The sequence below is a fragment of the Callospermophilus lateralis genome, chromosome 8 (genome assembly GCF_048772815.1).
Source record: "Callospermophilus lateralis isolate mCalLat2 chromosome 8, mCalLat2.hap1, whole genome shotgun sequence".
Taxonomy (NCBI): domain Eukaryota; kingdom Metazoa; phylum Chordata; class Mammalia; order Rodentia; family Sciuridae; genus Callospermophilus; species Callospermophilus lateralis.
Window position 1 is genome coordinate 81,259,821 of NC_135312.1, and position 26,404 is coordinate 81,286,224.

At 35.3% G+C, this 26,404-nt stretch overlaps 1 protein-coding gene across 12 annotated transcripts in view; it reads left to right on the plus strand.

The window, feature by feature from the left end:
• Positions 1 to 26,404, plus strand: part of Camk2d (calcium/calmodulin dependent protein kinase II delta) — a 300,003-nt gene that overhangs the window by 262,677 nt on the left and 10,922 nt on the right. For all 12 annotated transcript variants that reach the window (XM_076864712.2, XM_076864709.2, XM_076864713.2 and 9 more), the window contains one exon: positions 25,203 to 25,278. In XM_076864712.2, coding sequence (XP_076720827.1) covers positions 25,203 to 25,278 — 76 coding nt within the window. The remainder of the gene's footprint in view (positions 1 to 25,202; positions 25,279 to 26,404) is intronic.

Consider the following 26,404-nt stretch of genomic DNA (forward strand, 5'->3'; position numbering starts at 1 on the left):
ACAACTAGTGTGGGTACATGATAACAAATTATACATTTGTCAATTTAAAAATAATATGAAATTTATGCACATATTGAATATATTCATGAATCCTCTCTAGAATACAATTCATATTCAAGGACACAGTGTGAAAACAACACTTGTTTAAACTTGAGATGGTTTCAAGTGGCTACCAATGGAATTTTGTTTTGGCAGCTTTTTTTATTCTAGGTTTTCATGTACTTCTAATATATTCAGTTGCATTGTCAAAACTTTTTCAGCTACTGACATCTTCTCAGTACTAAACACATATTTGCAGTTAGCTTGCTTCCTTGTGGCCACATCTCTGGGTTAATTTTGCTTCAATCATTCATGTAGTTTGTGTCCTTATTTTTATGTATATAGCTACAATTTTACAAGCCACTTGTTTAGAAGGCTGAAAAAAAAACATTCTGAAAAAGAATGGTTTAAAAAAAAGACATTTAAAATATGATTACTGAAGGAAAGGAAATATAAAGAAAATTGAAACATATGACACATCAATCAATTAAACCTCACGTAGAAAGACAATTTACCCAATCGCATCATCAAAGCTTATAATTCCATGGGTGACTTTAGTAAAATATAGGATTGAAAGGTTGTATTCATGTTTTTGAATAAACAACCAGGGAATTCTCAGGTCAAGGGAAGACATACACACTTGAGGAAATAAAGATGACTGTGGACCACAAGTTGCCAGTCACCTCTGCTGACTTTTCCTTTTGGGGTTGAATAGAACAACTGGCACTATTGACGTGTATTTCTGTTTATATTACCAGTGCACTGACTTAACTCTGCTAAAGGAGGACAGTCATTGTTTTTTATAGTGGAAAGGTGAATAGCTGTGTCAGGTATTTTATATAGTAGGTCTGTTCATATCACTCTTGCCCCTGAGCTAAAATTTGAACTGAAATAATTTTATGAATCATTGATGTTAATCACATTAGATATAGAGTTTTTTTTAAAAAATAAATAAATAAATAAACAGATGTGCTGTTTAGCTTTCTCAGTAATTCTAGAAGCATCATGTTCTTAAGGGGTTTGGATTCATTAACTCTTTCAACTAAGCAAAATGTTATGTGTGATTTTTTCACATTTTTCCCATGATCAAGATTCAGAAAACCTGTGCATTATCCACTGGAAAGACTGTGAATCTTAAAATAACTAAGTAAAATCAGGAGGATACCAACACTTCAGTGTTTGCAGTTCATCCACCAGGAAGTTTGTAATTATTCCTTGGTGATTATGAGCAGAGTTCCTGAATTCAACTCTTTGGTTATGAAATACTAACTCAGGGTCATTGATATTAATTTATGTACATATCAGTATATACAAAGAGTCCTCTGGTATTTCACAAATGAAAACAGTATTTGCCTGTATAGTTATGCCGAGTATATAGCACCAAATGCTAGAGAAATGAAGCTTAATAATGAGTTCAGAAGAAATGTCCAATTGATAATTGAGCCCAAAGTACTTTGGATTATTTCCTTGAATCTAATAAATGAAATATTTAAGTTTCTGTTTAACTTTACTAGCATGGATCTGGCCACAGAATCCTAGAGAGAGTACTTTAGGCCTCATTTGTGTTGTCTATAAAACCCATACAGCCTTTGGGTAGCTTTTTAATATTGAATGAAAATGTTAAGACTAGAAGATGTTTTGCAAGATCACCCAGCCCATCATTTTGACTATAAGGCAGGTGGTACATAAAGTGGTCATGAATGTTTTGATGTATTTATTATGCTGGCAATATGTTTGTGTAGGAATTTCTGCATTTATCAGTGCACAGTGCTCAAAAAAGACCCATTATAGTTCTGCATTTGAATGATTATACTTTTTCCTTCATCTCAAAATTTTCTATAGCTCTGGTAGCTTAATAGAATATTTGTTGTCCATCTCTGTTAGAAACCACATTTACCTATATATTAAACATGTAGGAACTGACAAAGACCATCAGCTATATAACCTGACCAGAACTATGTTCTCTTTACAAGACCATATCCCATCTATAAAATGGCATTTCTTTCTTCTACACATACTCTGACCTTTCTGTGTAGCACCTTGTGATCAGGTGCTACACTTTTCAACAACGGTAAGGCATGTTGCCTCAGCATACTCCTGCCTGGTGGCACATGCTCTATCCATTCCCTGCAGCCATCTCATACGCAGCATGTCCAACATGTACTTTGACTTGCGTTTCATGCTGGTGTGATCCCTTGAATACCATATCACATGTTCCCCACACTGATGCCCCATCCCCAAGGACTACTTGGCAGAGAAGCTTTTGTGTTCTCTCCACTGCAGATAACGTGGGCAGGGGTGGGGAGGACTCACTCATACGGTGATTTCGTCAAAGAGAGAAATGAGATAAACCAACAGCACAGTCCCCTTCTCCCTCACTCTTTGGGGTAAAAACAACATAGACAAGCCAGCTGTTCTCAGAGAAGGAAGAAAGGAGACATGGTAGATAGACTAATGGTGCTTCACAGGGGAACCTGGAGCACCCTAGTAAACCAAGATTTAGAGGAGACCCACTTTCCTTTAACTCTGCTGGTTTCCATTCAGAGTGACTACGGTTCTCTGAGGCCCAAATGAGGTGTTCCTTCTGAGCTGTGTCTAGGCTCACTTTCCTCATTTATTCAGCAGGTCTTTATAGAATGCTTACTATTTGCTTGAACTCCACATTTCTCCTTGTAAAATAGTCACTGTCTAGCGAGTTCAGAGATGCAGAGTCCAACCACACTTCTATATGCTTTACCTGAGTCTTTTTTGCTAAAATGTAGGCTCATTCTCTTATGTAATTCAATAAGTATTGAGAAAACATAGAAGGTGAGATTCAAGATAAGTGTATTTTTTAATCTAAAAATCCTTTTATTTTTCTTAAAAACTTCAACATTGAGTTAAAATCACACTTTTCTTCCTAAGCTCACAGCCATCCATCGTAAGAAATTTGCCTCTTTTTACAACTCCTATTTTTCAAAAGCTCCTAGAGTTCCTTGTTTTCTCCAAAGGGAATGTGTTGACTTCCTAATGTTGACCTTTTATACAACTATCTAATTTTGTCCTATATTCAAAAACCAAATGTTATTTCTGAGGCTGTCAGTAAACTCAGCCACTAACTCAGTGTCATGGAGAGGTACTGACAGTTTGAAAACAAATGTGACTTTTAAAGCATAGTTACTGCCATAGCAGCACTAAGGTAAGAACAGATCATTATATGTCCCTCCCCCCAAAAAAAGAAAATAATACTTTTCTGACTAGAACTAACATTTTTTTTTTTTTTTATTTTGAGACAGGGTCTTGATAAATTGCCCAGGCTAGCCTCAACTCTTGCAATCCTTTTGTATCAGCCTCCTGAGTAGCTGATATTACAGGCATGCACCACTGTGTCCAGTTCAAAGTATACATTTTTAGGTCAAAACTGTTGAAACAGCCGTTTCTATTTTGAATGCAGTTGTAGTAAAACATTACCATGTATCAATTTCAATGTCACTGAAAGGCTTTCATCATTTACATTTTATTAGAGAATGACAGTTCTAACAGTGCTCCTCCTTAGGGGTGTGGGTGTACCCAAAGTCAATGATATTTAGCAATGGTCCTTTCTACACTGTAAACATTTGAAGACTGTCCTTTGGTTTGTGGCTATAGCCACTGTTTGCAGGGCCTGTCGCTGTATCCCACAATGCCTCTCCACCTCATAACCTGTCCAGCACCATTGCTCAGAGTCAGCTACCACTTCCTGATGAGTGCACATCCATTTGATCCATCTGCTGCTCTTTCCCAGCATGCCCAAGTTGCGCAACACCTGTCGAAGCCGGGCTCCTGTATGCCCTTGTCATCTGTGTCATTCTGCTTCCAGTATCTCACTTCAGCTCACCACTGAACAGCTGCTTGGATCTCTTGCTGCATTTCATCCTTACATGTCTAGACCAGTGGAGTTCTGTGTGACAAGCAGAAATCTGTAGCTTTGAGACTGATTGTGTGTGGAGCTATGTCCTTATTTACCCTCTTTTTCCTTTTCCTGACTAATAGTTGATGGTAATGAAGCTGTATAGGATGTTTGCAGAGTTATGGGCAGAGATGTTGGTACCCTTATCATTTGAGTGAGGTTTGGTATTTGATGATACCCAGATTTCCTGGTATGAGCTAATTGGCAGAATCTTTTGATGAGCTGTTTGCATGTATCTTTTATAAACATGCACATTGGTGTACTGTATGGTGACTAAATACTCAGACTTAGCTCTCCTTAAGTTCTGCTTTATTGATGAAAATCCTCATTTCTGTTAGGATTTCCTGGGGCAGATAATAAAATGATGGCAATCTTCTTCAGATCTGCATGCAGTTCATCACTTGACTTGTCTTACATGTTTCCCTCACTTGCAGAATTATGCCATTCCATTAGGCAAAAAATGTCTTAGAGGACTTTAGTGTAGTATAAAATAACTGCTTTGAGTTTTCTAATCTAAAATTTAGTTTTACAAGATTATTAAGAAAATCTCTTATCCGTATGTGTTCATCTACCTGACGACCTTTTAGCTTTTAAATCAGGATGAGTAATTCACAGAATTGATGCAGAATTTATTCTATTCTGCTACTAATGCAAAATAGTTTTCTTTTTCTCTTTGTATTTCATTTTTCCACACTTCTTCTACTTTATCTCTATATTCATTCTGTTTTTCTCTTTACTTTTTGCCTTCTGACAGGTCTGTATCTTGAATTTGTCAGGAAGAGGTGTAGGCTTGTATAACTCTGCTGACAAAATACAGTCAGAACTGTTGCCAATCCAGTTTAATATAAAATCAAAACAAAAAATCTAAACTAACAAGCAAAACTATAAAACTATATATTTTTATCATAACGAAAATAGACTCACTCTATTTGAATAAATTTTTGAGCGCAGAGGTTCTATAAATAGATTTTCTTACAAGTTGCAAAACATTATAATGAGTTTTAGAAATAGCCACAGCAAAAATAATGAAGTATTATATTTTGAAATATTGCATAAATCCTAAAAGCTCACGAAGTCATCTCTCCATATCTGCAGACTACATGTTCATGGATTCAACCAACTGCAGATCAAAAGTATTCAAAATTAACTGCATCTATATTGGATTTATACAGATTTTTTTTCTTGTCCTTATTCCCTAAATAATAACAGTACAATACTACATACTATGAGTAATCTAGAGATGATTTAAAGTGTACAACAGCATACCACAGAGAACTTTACCTTTACATGTATCTGTAAAGGCCCAATTTAAAAAAACTGTAAATAAACAGAAGGAAGACTAGTGGAGTAAAGAAAGGGAGAACAGGGGAAGAAGAAGGAGAGGAAAAGAGAAAGTACTGAGGACCAAAAAGGAACAAACTATATTCCATGCATGTGAGATTGTGTCCAAATGAATCCTCCTATTATGTATAACTATAATGAACTAATAAAAACATCTTTTAAAAACTATACAAGAGGATGAGAGCAGGTTATATGCAAAAACAATGCTGTTTCATATAAGGAACTTGAACATCTATGGATTTTGTTTTCTATAGAGGTTTCAGAACAAATTTTCTGTGGCTACCAGGAGACAAGTATATGTTGTTAAGATTCCTTCCGTCAGTTTCAGAACCTTGATTACTCTCTCAATCTTTCAATTTTGAACTCATTTTAATAGTTCAAATTTTTAAAATCTGACATTTATTATTCATACATACTTGTTTATGTGGTAGTTAAAACTACAAGAGATAATCCAACTCACCACTCGTGTGATCCAAAATTTCATAGATGGCAAGAGCTAACATTAAAATATAGTTTCATAGATACTGAAGATAAAACTCTCTTGTTTTTGTTCATGTATCTATTCTTACCATTATGTAATTTAAAATAATCTAATAAGCTGCTGAATTTAGCATTATGTGTAATTGTCATTTCAGATAATAATTTATTACTTGTTTAAACTAATGTAAAATATAAAATGTCAGTAATGACCTGATTGGAATCTGAAGTCTATACTTCTGGTTCCATTCTTTTTTTCTTTTATTTTTAAGAGTGTACAGTTAAACATTGTAAGATAATATATTATAAAATAAAACAGATGGTAACAACATGAGCTAGACAAAATAATCAAAGCAAGACATTTAATTCAAAGTTGAAAAAAAGGAATAAATTGCTGTGGTTTTAGGGAATATGTTTTCAGTTTTGGAGAAAAAAAACAATTTCCACTAACCTGGATATCCAAATGTTATCAGTAGCACCTATTAAATCAGTACTTTAAACACCTTCCAATAAAGATTACTATGGAGTTGTATTTCATGCTTCTATTTACTATAAAAAATTAATATAACAATAACTAAAATTACCATTTGGCCTCATTCTTCTCTGTACAGAAGTTCCATTCTAATTATTTACTGTTTCTATCAACTATGAATTATGTATCATTCTTAAATTATTAAAATAAAATAGTTCCTTAAGTAAAATACTATCTCTTTTCCTTAGTTTGTATTGTTTTCCCTAATAAACATATCTAGAAATTTTGTGAAATTATATGTCTATATTGTGATTCTACTTGTAAGTCAATGAAATAGCCCTGATTTTTCACCTGTTATGAAATTTTGCCATTATCCCTCTTATTTGCTGAGGAGAAATTGGGTCTAAAGTTTTCAAAGAAATTAGTCTTAGTCCTGTTCAATTTTAATATTCTATTAGTTGCAGGTCATTTTTTTTTTCAGGCCAATATGTTAAATAGAGAAGTAAGATAGTAGAAAGGAGAAGCGGAGAAGACATTATTGAATAATTATGCTTAATTAATGAGACTGTGTAGAAACAATAACTTTTTGCATCTAAAATAGTAGCATATTCATTATTCAATTTAGTGCAGTTCACATTTTGTGGGTATCCACAAGGTATGCTGTACTAGGTAGACAGTGGCCATATTTCTTTGTTCTCATGGAAGAAATCTGCAAAGGACAAGGATGATTCTGCATGATAATGTGCCGTGCAAAGAGGCAGACGGTTAAGACAATTTCAAATGGACAAGGCTAGTTCCGAATGAATTATGAGGATGTGTTCTAGCATAAGTCAACACAGTGAATTGTGCTCAATAACACTTAACTAAACTACAAAAGTTGTGCACAATCTGGGGGTGACACTCTCAACAAGGCAACTTTCCTAAGCATTTCTAAGCTTTGGAACATTCCATAACCAGTCAGTTGAACAACATTTACTATGAGGTAAGTGTTGAGAAATACAGGTTGGATGCAAGGGAAATATAAAGGTGCTGTGGATCCAGGCATAACTCTCATACTTGTAGGTATTTTTGAGCCATAGATAACTATGTACAGATTTAGTGGCACATGCTTTTTGTACTTTGAGTTTCCTGTTCCAAAGTTCTCTAACATATTAAGATATAATTATGGAGTTTGCATAAGAATACTATTGAGATGAGAGCAAATTAAAGAGGAGCTATATAGCCTTTTTTGTGATTTTCTTCTGTAAATTGAGTTTATAAATCAGTTATCTATTTTGAAAACATTCATGACCACCACTCCTAATATCTCTTCAATGAGACTTGGTTAAATATTACCAATTTTAATCTTGGATCCATATGCAACTATGAGAACTAAACTCACTGAACCTCAAATTCCTCATCTGTAAAATGGAGATGATGGCCTTATTACTATGTTCAGATGTTGTGAGTTAAAAGAGATTATGTATATAAAGTGCTTTCCACATTTTGAGTACATAACAGTATTTTGATGAATTAGCAGTTACTACTAGTATTAGGTACCAGATACTGTGTTAGTCACTAAGTGTTCAAAGATGAGTGCAAAGGGGTTGCTGTGTTCAAGGTCCTCACAAGCCACTAATGATATAATCAGTGCCTTTTGATGAGAACACAGAAGCAGCACAGTAATTTAGTCTGGGATCATCCTGAAAAGACTCTTCAAATATGTGGCTCCTACATGGTACATGCCTATAATCTCAGCAACTCGGGAGGCTGACACAGGAGGATTGCAAGTTCAAGGCCAGTCTCAGTAACTTAGGGAGGCCTTACTAAGCATCTTATCAAGGCTTTGCCTAAAAATAAAACGGACTGAGAATGTAGCTCAGTGGTAAATGCTACATTAAATGTTCCTTGGTTCAATTCTCAGTAACAACAACAGGCTTACCGAAACTTGTGAGTGACTCCTGAATGTATTTATTTATGTTTCTTTTTTGGTACTGGGAATTGAACCCAGGAGTATTTAACCACTGAGACACATCCCCAGTCCTCTTATATATTTTATTTAGAGATGGTCTCGATGAGTTACTTAGGACCTTGCTAAGTTGTTGAGGCTAGCTTTGAACTTTCGATCCTACTACCTCAGCCTCCAGAGCCCCTGGGATTACAAGCATGTGCCACCACCCCCAGGCTGAATTTAGTTTTTAAAAGTAAGGAATTATGAACCAGGAAACAAAAAACAGGGAGAGGAGAAATGTATGATACATAGAAGGCACCGAAAATTCAGATACTGCGGCTGACAACCAGTGATCTGGAATCACACCAGCCCTAATGCCCTCTTTCAGAGAAAGCCAAGCTCTTTGCCAGGCATGAGGTATCTCACCTTTTAAAGGGAGAAAGAGAAATTTTAAAACTATTCCTGGTTTCTCAGTCTATATGAGAAATGAAGAAAAGAAGTGAATTGCTCATTAGAAATCAGATGTCAGTTTCCTAAATTTCATGACTGTGTGGAGAAGATGGTGTGAACCATGACCCCAGATTAAAGTGGGAGAAGGGAAGTTTGGGGAGAATGGGAAAATGGAGATGAATCTTACCTTTTCCAGTAAAAGTACAAGTTTCGGTAAGCCTGTCATTGAATCTTTGTTTCAAAATGTCTCAGAGACTTCATGAGCTACTCAGTAACTTCCTGCCTAGCAAAATTCAGGTTCAATGGGATTTTTCTTCCACATTAGTTCCTCTGATGCATTTCTTTCTTTCTTTTTTTGCCTCTGATGTATTTCTGCTTTTAGTTTTGACCTATTGCTTGTTTCCTTTTAAGGTTTATTTCCTGCATGCTGCTTAGTCTTGAGTCAGAACCCAGTCTAATATTAGTCCTTGGGGTCACCAAGAATATAACTGCCCTGGACAATTTTTATTGTTCTTTTTTTTTCTGAAACTGGTGCATCCTAGAACAAGGCAAAGTTAAATTTTCCTTCCAATGGCTCCACCACCACGGCTATCTTCTGCTTTCTAGTTCTTTGTTTCTGTCTAGTATTCAGATAAAGCTTGGACAAATCATATGAGCATTAAAAATTAACACAAAAGCATATATGTAGATAAAGCATAGACACAATCATTTTTAATAAATATAGAGAATCTTAGATGCTTGTAACATATGTAATTCCTGACAGAGACCTCTATTTAAAATATTTGGATTCATTCATTTAAAAAAACAACAATCAAAGGATGAAGGGCTAGGGATGTGGCTCAGTGATAGAGTGCTTACCTCGCATACATGAGGTCTTGAGTTTGATTCTCAACACCACGAAAAGGTAAAAATTTAAAACACACACATACACATACTTGAAACTTACTGTGCGCTGGTAATGGTAGAATAGGCTGAGGGTAAAAAGGATCAGCTTTGGCCTGTGCAGTGGCGTACAACTGTAATCCCAGTGATTTGGAAGCCTGAGGTAGAAAGACTGCAAATTCCAAGACATCCTGGGCAACATAGGGAGACCTTGTTTCAAAAACAAAAAACTGTGTGTGTGGCAGCAGGGCATGGGCAGGGTGGGTGTTAATGTAGATCAATGGTAGATTGACCCTGGGTTCAATCCCCACAGCTTTTCCCCCAGGAAATTCTTAGTTTTACAGGGTCCTCTTTAATAAAATGATATCCACCAGTGCATACCATTTTTTAATTAACATTTTATTGTATGTTAAAGATCAACTTTTTTTTCAGGGTACATAAATAGAATTCTTTCTCCTTTCTTTCTTCATTTCTTTTAGTGTGTGATAGCATTTTTTCCCCTGGCTATTGTTGTTGAGCTGAATTTGTCCATCTATCTTGTAAAAGTAATCCCTGTGATGGGTACACAGCACTCATTTAGTTATTAGGATTACTGTGATTCGTTTTACTGTAGTGATTTCCTGTGAGTCCCACCTAACAATAATAGCAGTAATATAACACAGTCACTATGAACAGAGATAATGCTTGTCAAATGCCTGGCCATGCCTGACCCAAGATACTCAGTATGGTTACATAACTGCTGGCCCTTCTTCCTGTGAGTAGATGATATGAACACAGCGTTCACTATTGAAAAAAGTCCATAAATCCAAAGGGACCTTTGGGGGTTTTGTTGTTCTTGTTGTTGTTTTGTTTAATTCTTAACATTGTTTTTTCTATTTTCTCAACCATTTATTTTAGGTGTATAAACATCAGTAAGCAAACTAACATACACAAATAAACATGGAAGCCATGCAAGTACAGAAAACAAATTCATTTTTGCCTTAAAATTGAAGTTAATGTTTTTAGAAGTCTTTTATTGAGGTGACACTATTTTCTTTTAACTCATGGTGAATTTTGGATAATGAGATTACTTTAACTTACTACTTTTTGCCTCCATAGTACCATATAAGAGGCACTCAATAAATGAATTAATAGAAAGTTTTCACTTAAATTAATTTTGTCAGAGACACATTTTGCTTTTAGTTAAACATGATGTATTTTAAGTAATTGTTGTGGGGACAGACAAGGCAATGCACCAGAAGATAGCAGGAAACAGTTTTATTTGGCTGCAGCCAGGCTCAGAGGGCACAGCTTTTGCTGTAATTAATTAGTCCCCTGAATCCCAAGTTCACGTAGTTTCAGAATTTTATATCCAGCATGTAAGGGGAGGGCTCAGAAGTTCTCAGTTTACATAAGTTCACATAAAAGCAGCTTTTTCTTTCACTGTTCTAGGCAAGTTAACCCTTCAAGGAAGTACCTGAGAAGGGAAGAGCCTCTTATCCCTATCTTTCCTCCCCCTGCCAGCTGTTTCCATGGAGCCCAATTGGTGACTTCTCCTATTTTTTATCACATTTTGCATTGGCAAACACATATCAACAAACTACTATACTGGATACATGTTTGTGAAAAACAAGTACAGGGGTGTTCAGCACCTGGAATGCTAATTTCTTCCCAGCCAGTGGCCAAGGAAAATAGAACAACAGGAAAATAGGAAGTTTAACTACATTGAACTTTTTTATAGAGACTCTTTTGCTTATAGACTTAAAATCAGTAATGTGAAGATTTCTGGAGAAGCTTAGTTAAGATTATTTTTGTGTGTGGAGGAGGGGGTGCCACTACATAATGATGCAAAATCTTCCCTTGTTTAAACTGATCCTTTTTCCCTATGGATAATCACATCGAGTGTTTTGAAAAATCATCCCAAATTAGCTCACTTTGGGCCGTATCTTGATTATCACTAAGAGTAAAAATAGGTAGACTCATTGTTTTCTTCAGCAGTAGAATAGAAATTTTAAAATGACCATGTCTGTACAAAGGTATTTAAACACTTTTCAGGCAAGAGGTCTCAAACAACCATCATGTTCTATTCAGAGGTTATGATTTTGTCAGTGTTTCCTCAGGGAAACACTAACCACCTTGGTAGACACTTGCAGATTAAGTGTGAATGACCTGTTGTTCGTTTTTGAAATGATTCTATACAGGATCCTTGGTTTCTTTATTAACATCACTGCATGTGGTTATTTACAATAGACCATCCAGCAAAACACAAACAGCAAATGTTAAGGAGAGAATTTGGGATTTTAGGAAAATAGACAAACATCCACTGCAGTTATGGCTTTCAAATTAAAAACAAAACCAAAACAAAATGAAAAGAAAGAAATTTTGCTCTACAATGTCATTTGTGTACAATTCAAACTAGGAAATATTTTCAATTGGGGAAAATAACTTGTTAGGATACTGTCTATTTTCAGTAGAGAATCTCACCTGTACCCAACCTACTTTACTTAGAATTATGGTATTCTAATGAAATTTTGTATGATATCATTCAAAGTTAAGCTGAACAGAAACGTAAGGATACTTCTGAACAATAGAAAAAACACCTCTGAAAAGGTTAAAGGTGTATAATAGCAGAAAAGGTAGTTTGCTTTTAAGAAACTATCATGATTTTTAGATGTGTTTATGACAACATAGGAATAGTGTGAACACATAAGATAACATATTTAAGTCTTTCTTCAAAAAACAGAAGTTCTTTATTCATAAACTTTACGAGAGAAAAGACACCTAAAAAGGAACTCATTAATGCCATGTAAATATATCAAAGCAAGCTTTGATATATTTATACTGCTTACCAGTTACAAAGAATCAAACAAAACATTCTTTGGGATAAGAGTGTAAACATCTACACCTGAGTTAATATCCTTAGAGTCTTCTAGAGTTTACTAGCATGCGCAATGTTGTGAGTTATTGAAGAGCTCTGTACTACAGTTGCTTAAATTAGATTCATTTCTCTTAGGTGGTGTGGGGTTGAACTCTGCTGAGCAGATACTAGAGCTAACCTTTGACAGCATTCCCAGTCGTGCTCCTCCTCAGAGTTCATGTGGAGTCATTATCTCCATGTTATCTCAAAATTATTCTCTATGGAGGATTCTTACTATTGTCTTACTCTTGATAGACATAATGTAGATGTGAATTTTATAAGTATGGAATGTTCATTATTCATCAAATAATCTGAATGATGTCTTTGATGAATGCTCACCTTTTGAATTCAACAGATAAAGGAAAAACAATATATCCATAATATATATATATATATATATATATATATATATATATATAATTTATATTTAAATTATTATTATATTATATTTAAATTATTATAAAATATAACATAGTAGATATATATATCTACTATGTTATATTTTATAATAATTTGATATTTATATTGTTAGAGTAAATGATAGTAAAAGTAATAATATATTGTTATTTCTAAAAACCATGGTTCGGAAATTTAATTTGAACCGAAGTTACATTGGTTAAACTTTTCTAGGCCTATGAAATTTGACCAAGATATTCCATTAGATACTTTGATTTTTTTCTTTTCTTTTTTTTTTTTCAGTACTGGGATCAAACCCAGGACCTTTCCCATGTTGCTGGGTAAATGTTCTACCACTGAGTTACTGCCTAATCCATTTTGTTTTATTTTGAGACAGGCTTTTGCTACATTGCCCAGGCTAGCCTTGAATTTGAGATCCTCCTGCCTCAGCCTCTTGAGTAGCTGGGATTATGGGTGTGTGCCACTGTACCCAGTTAAATTAATTTTCTAAACTGAACTTGGAACAGAATATCCCACAGATAAACTGGTTGTATAATGCCATTATGAGATTTCACTAAGACTCATTTAGACAGTTTCAGTCTAATAGCATATCTTTATCTTCTTAATGAAGCTTTGGAAAATATAGTAACTGAGCACAGAAATGGCCCTTGGTCCTAGGAGTCCTATCATTGCTGTCTGTTACATGCATAGGAAAACTGAAAGAATTATAGGAAATCACATCGCTTTGTGAATACACATGTTTGTGTATCTGTCTGTCTGTGTCTATATCATGAAAATGGAAGGTAGGAATAATTTTGCTCTAAACCTATGTCTCAAAAGTCATGAAAAACCATTATAAATTTATCCAGAGTAATTGCTATTTCACCTTTTTAATTCAATAGACCAACATCTCAAAGCTACAGTAGTTGTTAACATTGACAATATAGGTACATACATTATATTGTGTTCTATCTTTTGGCTAGACAATGCTACAGACAAGTCTATTATACTATTGACTTGTCAAGACAGTCCCTCATTTCCCCATAATTTTGCAACTAACAATAAATTCCTTAATTAATTTATTTGCCTTATGAACTTTTTACAATCTCTCCTTATTTATTTTATCAATTATAGATGCTCTATTACTATTTAACAATGCATGAGGGATACCAAACCAAATTCTACCACATTTTTTGTTAGTTGACCTTTCTGCTTTCCATTTCAATGGACCTGATCTTCCCTTGCAAATTCTCATTCACTGATTCTGGAAGCTGTGGATTAGATAATGATGGATGTTGTAATGAGTGTACAAGCTACTCTTTCTACAGCTGCTTAAAATAAGAATTAACTAGAAAATATGAGAGTGTAATGACAAGAAATGCTCAGCATATTCCTGGGTAGTGGCAGAATTGCTGTGTTATCTTGGCAATCTCTTAAAGGAGAATAAGTCATTAAAATTAGTTAAGTGTAACCATTTAGCACTTTAAAAAGTGAAATGGCATTCTTATAGTTGAAATATCATACAATGTTAGGTGTTAATACTGCTTGACTTCATCCTCATTGAGGAAACATTGGTGTGGGAAATGTTGAAATACGACCAAGAAGTTTTGCTAACTTTGAGACAACAGATGAACCTGGGCACAGTTCTATGTGCCTGTAGTCCTAGCTTCTCAGGAGACAGAGGCAGAAGGATCAGTTGAGTTCAGGAGTTCAAGTCACTGTGCAACATAATAAGATCCTGATTTTTAAAAAAGAAAGAAAGAAAGAAATATCAGATAGTGATCAATAAACACAAAGGCAATAACATTTTTTAATTATCCTACTATATAGATAGCCTTGTTCTTTTTCAAAAAGCAAATCTAAGGATACCACACTTTAATACTATGGATTTGTGTTTGCCTTATTTAGTTGATCTTTTGTTTTGTTTTGTTTTTTGCAAAACTAACAAAGGTATATGATATTATGATATTCATGTAGAGAGAAGGGATGCTCTTCAGCTCTACCTACAATCTTGATCTCTCGAGCCAACAGAGCATTCACAAATCATAGGTGGATGATTGAGGAAAATATGGCTATAAGCAAATATACCCAAGAATTTATTAAATTCTATCTTTCAGTTTCCATAAAGGGATGGATCAGTTACTAAAAAGAAAGTAAATTATAAGCCAAACAACCTTAATAGAATCATTGAAAATATTAAAACTTATCATCATGGCTACACTACATTTGACACTTCTGGCAATTTATACTAAAAGACAGAGCATTAACACTTTAACATGAACTTTTGCCCTGAAAGGTGAATACCCTGTTCTGACTAATATTATGTAAACTTTTGGGCAGGATTAGTTGGAAGAGTTAATAATACTATCAAGATTAAAGAAAGACTAGATTTTCTTCATGATTGAAAAGGGGGGCAGAGCAAAGAAAAAAAATTAAATAATTAAAAAATCTAAGCCTCATTGACTCTTCCAAGTCTGATGTTTTTCTTTCGCAAAAGTGTCTCTGACTGTTGCCTTATCCTAGCAATAGAATCAAGAGGTGCCTTTGAGAATGCATAGAAGCTCTTATCACACAAGGATATAAGCATGAATGCCAGGAGATTACAGTTTGTAATCTTAAATCCAACCAGATGGTATGGGTCTTTAAATCAGTTTCTTAAAATCGTTTTCTAGCATGTCATCAGCTCTTAACTGGAAGTGGAACCACACCTAACTGATTCATGGAACATCTTAATACTTAAAATACTCAGTGGTATTCACAATGCGGTGCTATTTCCAGCATCTACAAGTCAGCTGGGGGTGGCAGAAGTTACCCAATTACTATAATATGGCTGGACTGGATTCCTTTATATTAGCAAATGTTCTGTATCACCACTGATAGATTATTCAGAACATAAAATATTTAAGTCATTTTTCTATGAAAATCTTTAATACACTTTTAAATAGTAAATGTTTATTTTATCTTTAGATCAAAGGTAATTTAGGAATAATATGACCATATTTTGCTGTACCCCAGTGATATCCTTCAGAACATTTTAAAAATCTAAACCTATTGGCCCTTATATTAAATGATCCCAGTGCTAGGTCTTTCTGTTCTTATGTGTGTTAATCACTTATTTTTAGGTCTTAATAGGGCCAAGACTAATAGCATTTCTCTTCCCAATTAACTAGCACTTATACTTTGAAAGTACTCTGCATCAGAAAGGAAAGTACAACGATGGTTTGAAGAACTTTTTAAAATATATATATATACACACACACATATATATATATATATATATATATATATATATATATATATTATATATATTAGTCGTAGATGGACACAATACCTTTATTTTATTTGTTTATTTTTACGTGGTGCCAAGGATCAAACCAGGGCCTCTACCACTGAGCCACAAACTCAGTGCCTGGTTTGAAGAATTTTAATATATTTTTTTAATCTTCAGCACCTCAAGTAATTAAAGGGATGAATAGTTAGTGTTATTGAATAGGTGACTTCTGGATAAATGAGTTTTACAGTAATTTCTTGAGAGCATTCTTCTATATAAATTTGGTGATTGCTGGGTCTTATACTTGAATAAAATATTATAGTTTATTAAACCAACCAACCAAAGAGTTTTTGATAGATGTGATTTTAAAAGTTAAAATAATGGAAACTACTTTACCCAATGTTAACTAATACATCAGACTAATGAAGTAAAAATAAATTCACTAAGAAAAAAGCTGCTAATTGCACAGGAAATGCTAAGCATAGCTGAGTTGATAGGCACCTTTTCCTCTAAAATTACAGCATGAAAATAATCCTAATTTGTATATTTGCCTTAGATAACTATTCCCAAGGGTTGTTTTTGTTAATGGCAGTAGGGAAAGATAATAAAGACAGGGGGCACCCAGTTGTGTAAAACTGGTACGATAATTAATTACAACCCTGGCCCAGTAATTAAGTAGTCACCTTGCCAGAGTAAGTTCAAAGACATTTAGGTGGTTTATTTAACTTTATGATTTCAAAATATTGAATTAGACACCATGGGCTGGAAAGGATCATAGATCAGTGAATTAAATAGCAGAAGAAAACCTCGGCCAAATAAAGCTCCAACCCTGGCTCAGCTTCCAAATTGGCTGGATGACTTGAGCAAGTCACTTAACCTCCTTGTCCTTCAAGTGTCTGGCAGCCAAGTAATGAATTACCTCTGAGAAATGCAGAAAGAAGTTAAATTAAATAGAACTATACATGTTGAGAGACACGGAATTGCTAAGTTAACACCTAAAACATACTAAGCAACTATTTTAACTGTGCAACTTTTGACCATCAGTAATCTTTTTTCTTGGTACTGGGGATTGATCCCCAAGGGATGCCTTATCATTGAACTACAGCCACAGTCTTTTTCTTTTTTAAGACAGGGTCTCATTAAGTTGCTGAGGCTGGCCTTGAACTTGCAATTCTCCTGCCTCAGACTTCATGGCTCCTGAGATGACAGGCTGTGCCACCATGTCCAGCTTGAATAAACAATCTTTTATCTGTTCTTTTTAGATATACATGACAGTAGAATATATTTTGACATATTATGCATACATGAAGTATAACTTCACATTCTTGTGATTGTAAATGATGCAGAGTTACACATATGTGTTCATATATGAACATAGAAAAGTTATGTCTGATTCATTCTACTGTCTTTCCCATTCCCAGCCCTACTCCCTTCCCATCATCCCCCTTTGTCTAACCCAATGAACTTCTGTTCTCCCCTACCCCTTATTGTGTATTAGCATCCACATATCAGAGAGAACTTGAATAAATAATCTTTAGGCGCAGTTCACTAAAAGATTTCAACAGGGAGCACTCTGTCAGCATCTTAGTCAAAATCAGTTTGCAAGTATAAATTCTGTTTATTTCCTAGTCCAAGTTTCACAGTAGGCAATTAGATTCCTGAATAGGGTTTATCATTAAGTCATTTCATCTCAACAAACTAATTCATCCAAATCTAAATAAACACAAAATTCAAGCTGAACTAACTAGAATGTTTCATTGCACTCAATGATCCTAAAAAGACAATAAGTTTAAACATTGATGCAAAATTCCTAATTTATCTTACTAACTATTTGTGGATTATCTGAAATATGACAGGCTCGTATATTGTGGTCATTCTGCCGACTCTGAAGTCTTCATGATCCATGAGTCTTTCCAGTTAATGGAGTGACATCCAGACTGCTAGGACACATGATCATCATCTACTTATTTGTCATTTACCTGATATTTTAAAATATACTCTGTACTTATATGTATTGCCTACCATGTATTTACTTATCTATATGCATGTACATTTATAGATATTGACTTACTACTTGGCGTTCAAGGTACAAAATGGTCAAGTCCTGCTCAGACATATGTGATCATCCCATGAAAATGCAGTAAGGTCACAGTAAAATAAAATAGCTTAGTCTGGAGCCAACCGGGAGAGCAACAAAGGAGTCATATATGAGCAGGGAATGGGAGATTTCCAGGCAGAAGAATCAGTGGGAAAAAAGAGAGTAATCAGTCAAGACTAGTTAAAAAAGCATGACTTCCATAGTTATAGTAGAGAATAGGTTATGTGGGAACCCCATGAGACAGATAGTGTCAGGTGATGAAGCTGGAAAAATAGAGGAGGAGAATCTTGAAAACAAAAAAGTTTGAGCTTTGGCTTCTAGATAAAATGGAGACACTTCCCTGAAAACCTTAGAGGGGTATAATTGTGTGACAATCAGGGGTAGGACAAGGGCTAAGGAAGGTAGCTCAGTAGTAGGGCACTTGTCTAGCATGTGGGAAGTCCTGGATTCAATCATTTCAGTACTGGGTAGGGCGGGGGTGGGTAGGATAGGCTGATCAGAGCAGTGACATGGGGCCTAGAGAGGAAAAAATGTCTCTGAGAAAGATCTGGAAAAAAGAACAGGAGTTAGTAATAAACTGTATGTGGACCTGAAAAGAAAGAGGCACTGAAGTTTTGGTTTGGTCGACTGAGTAGACCATGGTGCCACTGTCCATGATGAGAAATAGAAGAGAAGCAGCAGGTTTTGTGAGGAGGATAAACTGGGTCTGAAACGCCAGGCCAACTAGAGATGTTTAGAATATAGTTAGAAACACGAACATGGAGCCTAAAAAGGTTTACAGTCTCAGTGATAGAGATTTGGCAATCTCAGCATGCGGTCAGAGCCAAAGGAGTAAATGAGATTGCCAAGGGCAAGCAAGTGAAATAGTGAGGAGGCTGAGAATGTACCCTGGGAAACATCCTCATAAGTGCCAAAGAAAAATAATGACTCATGGATGATTGCATACAGGGACAAAGGAAAGCAGTAGAGTCCAGAAGAAACCCAGGGTTTGGAGCTGGGAGATTGGTAAATTGTAGTTCCATTAGTTAAAACAAGAAAGACAAAAAGAAAAAGGAGTTTGGTGATCAATTTTAGACAAGTCAAAAAAATTATTTTCTTTTCTTACCATGATAAGTTGTGTTACGTTATACCTAAACTATTTTCAAAGTTTTATATCTTGTTTATTTATTTATCTGTGTATTTCTTTTTGGTGCAGAGAAGATTGAACTCAAGGCCTTATGTAAGATAAGCATGCACTCTATCACTGTTTTACACCCGGTTTTATATTTTCAAGGTCTATCTGACCATCGTCAAATACCATAGTATGGAGTATTGGAAAGGCCGTGGGACTGGGAATTAGAAACCAGTTGAGTTTTTTTCTGGACTCACTATTCATTCAAATATTTACTGAACTTTTTTACCTATGCCACATACTATATTGGATGTTAGTATTGTGGTTGTGTAATAATTGCCCCCTACAAAATAATAGAGAAAACTAATTAATGAAATATACACAACAAACCCGTGAGGACAAGTGTACTAGTGCTTTTAAAAAGCAAATATAGGATATGTCTGAATTTATAACAACCTAGAACCTGACCTATCATGTGGGTCAGTGAAGATTTTTTTTTTGAGGAAATAATAATTGAGTTGAGAACTGATATGAAAAATAAATAAATAAAAAGCAAGAAGATGATACAGCATATATGAAGAGCTGTAGGAGGAAGCATGGCTATTTCAAAGTGCTAAAAGAAGGCAGCATGGGTCGAGCAGAGAAAAAGTCAAACAGTATTTGAATGGGTCTAGTGATATGAATAAGGTCTAGATATTAGAAGGTTTTATTATGTGTCTTTAGATACTTATACCAAGAACAATGATAAGACTTGAGAAAAATTCATATGTGGATTTTCAGAAGAGACATGCTTTAAAAAGAACAAAAAGTTTTGACTGCAGAGAACAGAATGATGAAGAGAAGTGGTGATAGAAACATCTTGTAGGAAGGTCATTAACAGAGCCTATACAGAAATGAGGGGCCCTTGTACTAAGAATGGTGGTGGAGGAGAGAGGAAGACTGATGTCTAAGACATTTAAAAGGCAAAAGCAATGGAACTTGATGCATCAAATAGGAGTGGTTAGGAGAGGGGTTCCAAGATGATTCTCAGGCATCTTTCTTGCCCGTGCATCTAAATGAATAATGTTGCCATTCACTTCAATGGAGGTCCATGGAGGTACAAGGTTTTTGGTTGTGAGAGTTGATAAGATTAAATGAGATATGTTAATTTTGAGGTATATTTGAGATACCCAATAGAGATTCCAAAATAGGCCTTAACACAGAGATCTAGGAAGGAAACCACAACTGGGAGTCACTGGGAATGTTAAATTTAAAAATATAAATAGGCCTTTGGCTATTATCTCTCTAATCCTGATTTCTAGGAAGTCAGATGAACATTTCATTTCACCTTGGTGACATGGAACTTCAGCATGATTCCATTCTGACTTTCAGCTTGGTCTATTGGGACCCCGTATAGGAACTTAGTCCAAAACAGCAAAACAAAACAGACAGACAACAAGGTAAAATTAAATGTTCACCTGACCTTCCTAGAAATCAGGATTAGAGAGATAATAGCTGAATTTCCTAAACAGTCCAGTTTCACTTGGTATGACAATGAGATTCTCTCTGCTTTAATCCTTACAAAAGAAGGTGACCTGAAGTAACCTGACGCTAACCAATCAGTTATTTCTCAGTTCTTCTCCTTGTCCCCTCATTACAAGGAAAATAACTTCTAAATGATCCATCCAGTTTTTGTTTCTGCTTTGCTCTGTCCTTTTTTATCTATTAAAACCAACCACCTCTGCTAGACTCACTGGAAGGCTTTTGCTGTTTTATGGAATGAAGTGCTACCTGGTTCTAGAAAATATAACCAATTCAGATCTTTAAATTGTTGTAATTTGGTCTTTTGACAAAATGTACATAGAAGTTTAAGACATTGATGTTGATAGGACCCCAAGAATACAGTGTAAGGTGACAAGAGGGCCTTAAATTGAACTTTTAAAAGAAATTGAGCCAGTAAGATAGCACAGGCCTCTAATCCCTGCTAATTGGGAGGCTAAAGTTTGAGGATCACAAGTTTAAGACCAGCCTTGACAATTTAACCAGATCTCAAAAACAATTAACAAAAAAAAAAAAGAAAGAAAGAAAAGAAAAAAAAATTGAAACATGTAAAATCCAGGTAAAAATAACTTGGCAAATGAGAGTAAGAATGATAAGTGGAGAAGGGCTGGGAATATAGCTCAGTGGTGAGCTTTGAGCCCAGCACAGTGGGGGATGAAATAAGCAGGAAAGTCAAGTGCAAGGAGAAGTTCTAAAAGGAAGAGACATCAATGTTTCAAGCCCTTTGGCAGTTCCCATGACTACTGTCCTTTCTGTCAAATCTGATGTTTGAAGAAATGTTGAAATCTATAAATAGGGGCTGATAATGAAGCTTACAATAAAGCCCTAGGTTCTGTCCCCAGTTCCCCACCTCAAAAAAAAAAAAAAAAAAAGGAAAAGAAAAGAAAGAAAGAAATCTCTAAGTGATTTATTACAAAATTAGTCTCAGTTGTAGGTTTGTCTGTTTTTATTTTTATTTTTATTTTTCAATGCCTGGGATCATTCACATCCTTATCTTACCGTCAGTCCTTCTTAGAACAGTTTTAAAAAGCCCCCAAAATATGAAGTTACATAGGAGAATCTACCCACTTTGTATTGTTTGCATGGACAATAACTGCACTCAGAATCTGGAAACTCCTTTCCCCTTGCTTTTATCTCCTCCCTTTCCCCAACCTGGAAAACCCCAGAAATGACTTTGGGACCTGTGGATATCAGCCTGAGCACCTCAATTCTAGAAATAAAACTACCAGGTAATCATCTCCCTGGGTTAAATGGCCAGCTGTGGGGTGGAGGAAGCGCCTGACATTCAGGAATGCCTTAATGGTGTACTCTTCCCTCATCTTGGGGCGAGTAGTGACACATCCCAAGCTGTTCCCACTTTGACTTCTACAGTGGGCATTACTCATCTTCAGGAAAAGGGAAGGTCAGAGGAGAGTGGACACTCCCCCACAGAGCCAAGCTATCCATGCACCTGGCCCAGTGACTGTCCCTCTGCCTCCCTGCTGATGTGAGGAAAGCTAGCTAGCAGGACCCCTCCCTCTTCCTCCAGGCCAGACGCTGAGCTTGTGGCAACAGTTCCAACCACAAGCTGACTACTATATACAAATGATTCATTTCTAGCCTTCTGCTTTCCTTTAAAGAGTCAGCTGTCATGTGCCGCCTGTGACTCACTGAAGCTCCTTTGCCCCAGGGAAATAAGCACTCTAAAGATTCCTGAGTCCCAGGCCCCTCCTAAGCCAAGAGAGTCACGTTGCTCTTGTGATGATACAGCACAGAAGCATTCAGGCTAATTCCTATTTGCTGTTCTGCCAGCCAAAGCACCATTGTTTCTGAGCATAAGAACTAGGAGGGAAGACAATGTATGTTGCTTTCAACATGCAGGACAAGGCTGAGGCCCCATTGTGGCACGTAAAAATTGGAGAGCAAATGAGTGTTTGCACTATGGTTCAGAGAATGACAGATGGCTGTTATATCTGATTCCATGGTGTGCTTGCAAGGAAACACAGAGACTTTCAGAAACTTTAGGAAGTGCTCCTGAGTTTTTCACCCTCAGTACTGAGTCTCACCCAATGAAAGTCCACAGATGACATAATCATCATATGTTCATATTTTCTCTCCTTCCTTCTTTCCCTCTTTATTTTATTTTATTTTTGTTGGTTATAAAAGACTGACATTGTTTTCAAGTCAGCCATATCATAGTTTAAAAAATCTGTTAGTTTCCAATGAGGCTTTCCTATAAGGAAGATGCTTCGGTTACCACATTTTAGTTTTCTGAACTCCTCCTTATGGATGTCCTTTATATTTCAGAATTAGGTCAGCCGTTGTGAGCCTTTGCCAGAGCATCATACTGTTGAGGCCACAGACAGATGAATCACCTATTGCCTAACTAAGCTGAGCTAGAATGTGTCACTGGCAGCACCCTTATTCTAGGTTTATCTCAGGCTACTACTTCTGTTACTTTGTTTTGAGGATAGATATATTATTGATATTCACCAAATGAACAAAGGCATTGAAGGTTTTGATGTGTGAAGGAGCTAACAAAGACTGTTATATTCTTGAAAGGGAATTAGGCAACAGAATATGAATTCTAACTTATACGGTATTATTTTAATATTATAGACCTTTACATTGTTAGCAACCATTTTATGGACAAATATAATGATCATGTTTATTTGTTATGAGGTAGTTTCATTTAGTGGAGTCAAATTAGATTTATAGAATATTTATTTTTAAATATGGAAAGTTATCACTGTGATAATCTGGATTTTAAAAGTTAATCCAAACTTTTAAGTTTGCAATTAAAACCTGAAGATCAGATTCAGAAAAAATTCAAACTGGTTCTTTTAATGAATAAAGGACTAAAACCAAGGGTCAGTTTTTCTATGATGAATAGCCATCTCACTGCCTCACTAATATAGATTGGAAATGACTTTCTGTGACTCCCCACCCCTAGACTATTTTTAGTACCATTAGGGTAGAATCACAGTGTTCTTTAAAGAAAATCCAATAAAATTTAATTTTTTAAATGTAAGTAAAAGGACAGTGTTTTGAAATCAAGAAAAGTTTATCCTTAGTTTGAATTGACCAAATTCACAAACTTATTGAACATCTGTTTTATTAAAGACATTGGACAAAGCTTTTCAGGGGATTCTAAGAAATAACCAAAGCTTTGTTTTTAGGAAACGTTTAACTAAAAAGACAGGTTACACTATACAAAGCTTAATACCAACTTAAAACAAGTAATAATGTGGTTTAACTAAAATGATTTTGTCATATACATAACTGCCAAATGAATGATACAGGAACTATAGGCATCCAAAAATCAGGGAAGAACACTTAAGTCTATGTAATTAGAAAAGAATTATGATCCAAACCAACTATTAGTAGTTTTACCAATTGTGAATTTGAAATGGAAACAAATCATGTTTGGTGTTGGTTTGACAGCTGTACAGAGGGACTTTTATCCTCTCATCTGCCTGCATTTATGTTACTTCAATTTACAAAATACCATTTTCTAAATATCATGACGGCCAATCACAGTGTTGCCTCTTTTGTAAGATTGGTTGAGCTAAACAGAAGATGCAAATAATTACATAAAATTGAACGAGTCAATGCAAGATATCTTTACTGTGAAGATAGACATATGTTCTTAGAGGTTTTTTAATATTAACATTATCTTTCCTTCCTTCCTTCCTTCCTTCCTTCCTTCCTTCCTTCCTTCCTTCCTTCCTTCCTTCTCTTTCTTTCTTCCTTCCTTCCTTCCTTTCTTTTCTTTTCTTCTCTTTTCTTTTCTCTTCTTTTCTTTTCTTTTCTTTTCTTTCTTTTTTCAATTGGAATGAACCCAGGGGCAGTGGGATACCACTGAGCTGCTGACCTTGCACTTGTGATTCTCCTGCCTCAGCCTTCTAAGTAGCTGGGATTATACGCCTAGGCCACCATGCCCAGTTCTATGTTAACTTTTTAAATGACATTATTGTTCATGGTGAGCAGGAAAATGATCACATATTCAGTGAAATTGAAAAGGTAGTAAAAATTAATTTGACCTTCCAGATGGCTAATATTTTCTAACAAAGGGAATGTAGTTGTGTGCCCCGAAGGTGAATGTGCCCAGGAATCATCTGAGAGTCCTGTTAAAAAACAGACTCTGAATCTGTAGGTCTGGAGTGAGACCTGAGAATCTGTGTTTCTAACAGTCCCCAGAAGAGGTAGGAGCTGCCAGTCTGTGCACTTCAAGCAGCAAGACTGGAGAAAGGAACATTCATGCTGTCTTCCCTGAAGGGTGTATCATAGGTGATAATGCTATTTAAGGGAAATAGCAATATTATTAGAGTAACATTTTGTATGGTTTTTGTCCTTTGTTCTCACCCATTGCTATATATGTCTTTGCCTTTAGCACGAAAGCAAGAGATTATCAAGGTCACTGAACAACTGATTGAAGCCATCAATAATGGGGACTTCGAAGCTTACACGTGAGTAGAGGCATATTTATTTTGCTTTCATACATATGGAAAATGTGCTTTCAGTGTGATTGCTTTCTTTAACATATCTGCACTCATATATATTTCATCCCAGATTTAATATGGCATCAACAATTTTATTTCTTATAAATGATGAAGGGCCCTCAAGAGAAAAATAAATGCATTTAGGATTTCAGAGAGAGATGACAAAACTTCCAAGGACTGCGGATTTCTTTGCAAATGCACAGATGTGTAATCATAAATGTATGAGTGAATGGCATGCAGGCAGAGCAGTCCATCTGGGCACAGACACACAAAAAAACATGAAAGCACAGAAAAGGTGCATTTGGGGTTAAGAAATCATTTTTCTTGCAGTTCTGCAAGGGGGCAGAGACAAAGAGATTAAATGGCTACATCAGGCAGCCTTCTCCCTCTTCAATTAGTGCAGCTCAGCTTTCTCGACCTGCATTTCTTCCATGTGTTTATCTCTTAAAAGAAATTTTACTTGAAGAAAAGATTCTAATGCTTTATTTAAAGTTTCTAAATAAGTGGTTTGCGAGTTATATGAAGGAAATTCATTTAAGTACAAATAATGCATTCCATTTAAATGGGGCATGAAGGTTTATTGCACAATGTATGTGAGTTCATAAGTTAGCTATTTGGAATAAAAATCTGTCTAAGCCTCCTTCTTACTCAATACAGCAAAGTGAGTTTTCACTTGAGTCAAAGAGTTAAATGCAAAAAATGTGATTGACTCTGATCTCTGGTTATAAAAATCTTTGCAACCTTTTAATGGGGAAATAATCATAAATCATAAATGAGAAGATAAACTTTTTAGTTTATTTAGTTAATTTATATATGTTAAAGAATCAAAAAGAATTCTGAGACAAACAATAAAATAAGAAAAATATAATAATAACGTTTTAAAAAATAATGTTTTATATTGTGTGAATAAAATTGAAAAGCAGAAAAAATAATAGATAAAGAACAAGAACAGACTATCAACACAAGAGGAAATACAAATGAAAAGTAAACTAACAAAAGCATGTTCATGTCCACTAAATAAGAATGTGCAAACCTAATTGCAAAAGCATTTTCTGATTATCAGATCAGTAGGTATGCAGTCTCTCCTTACACC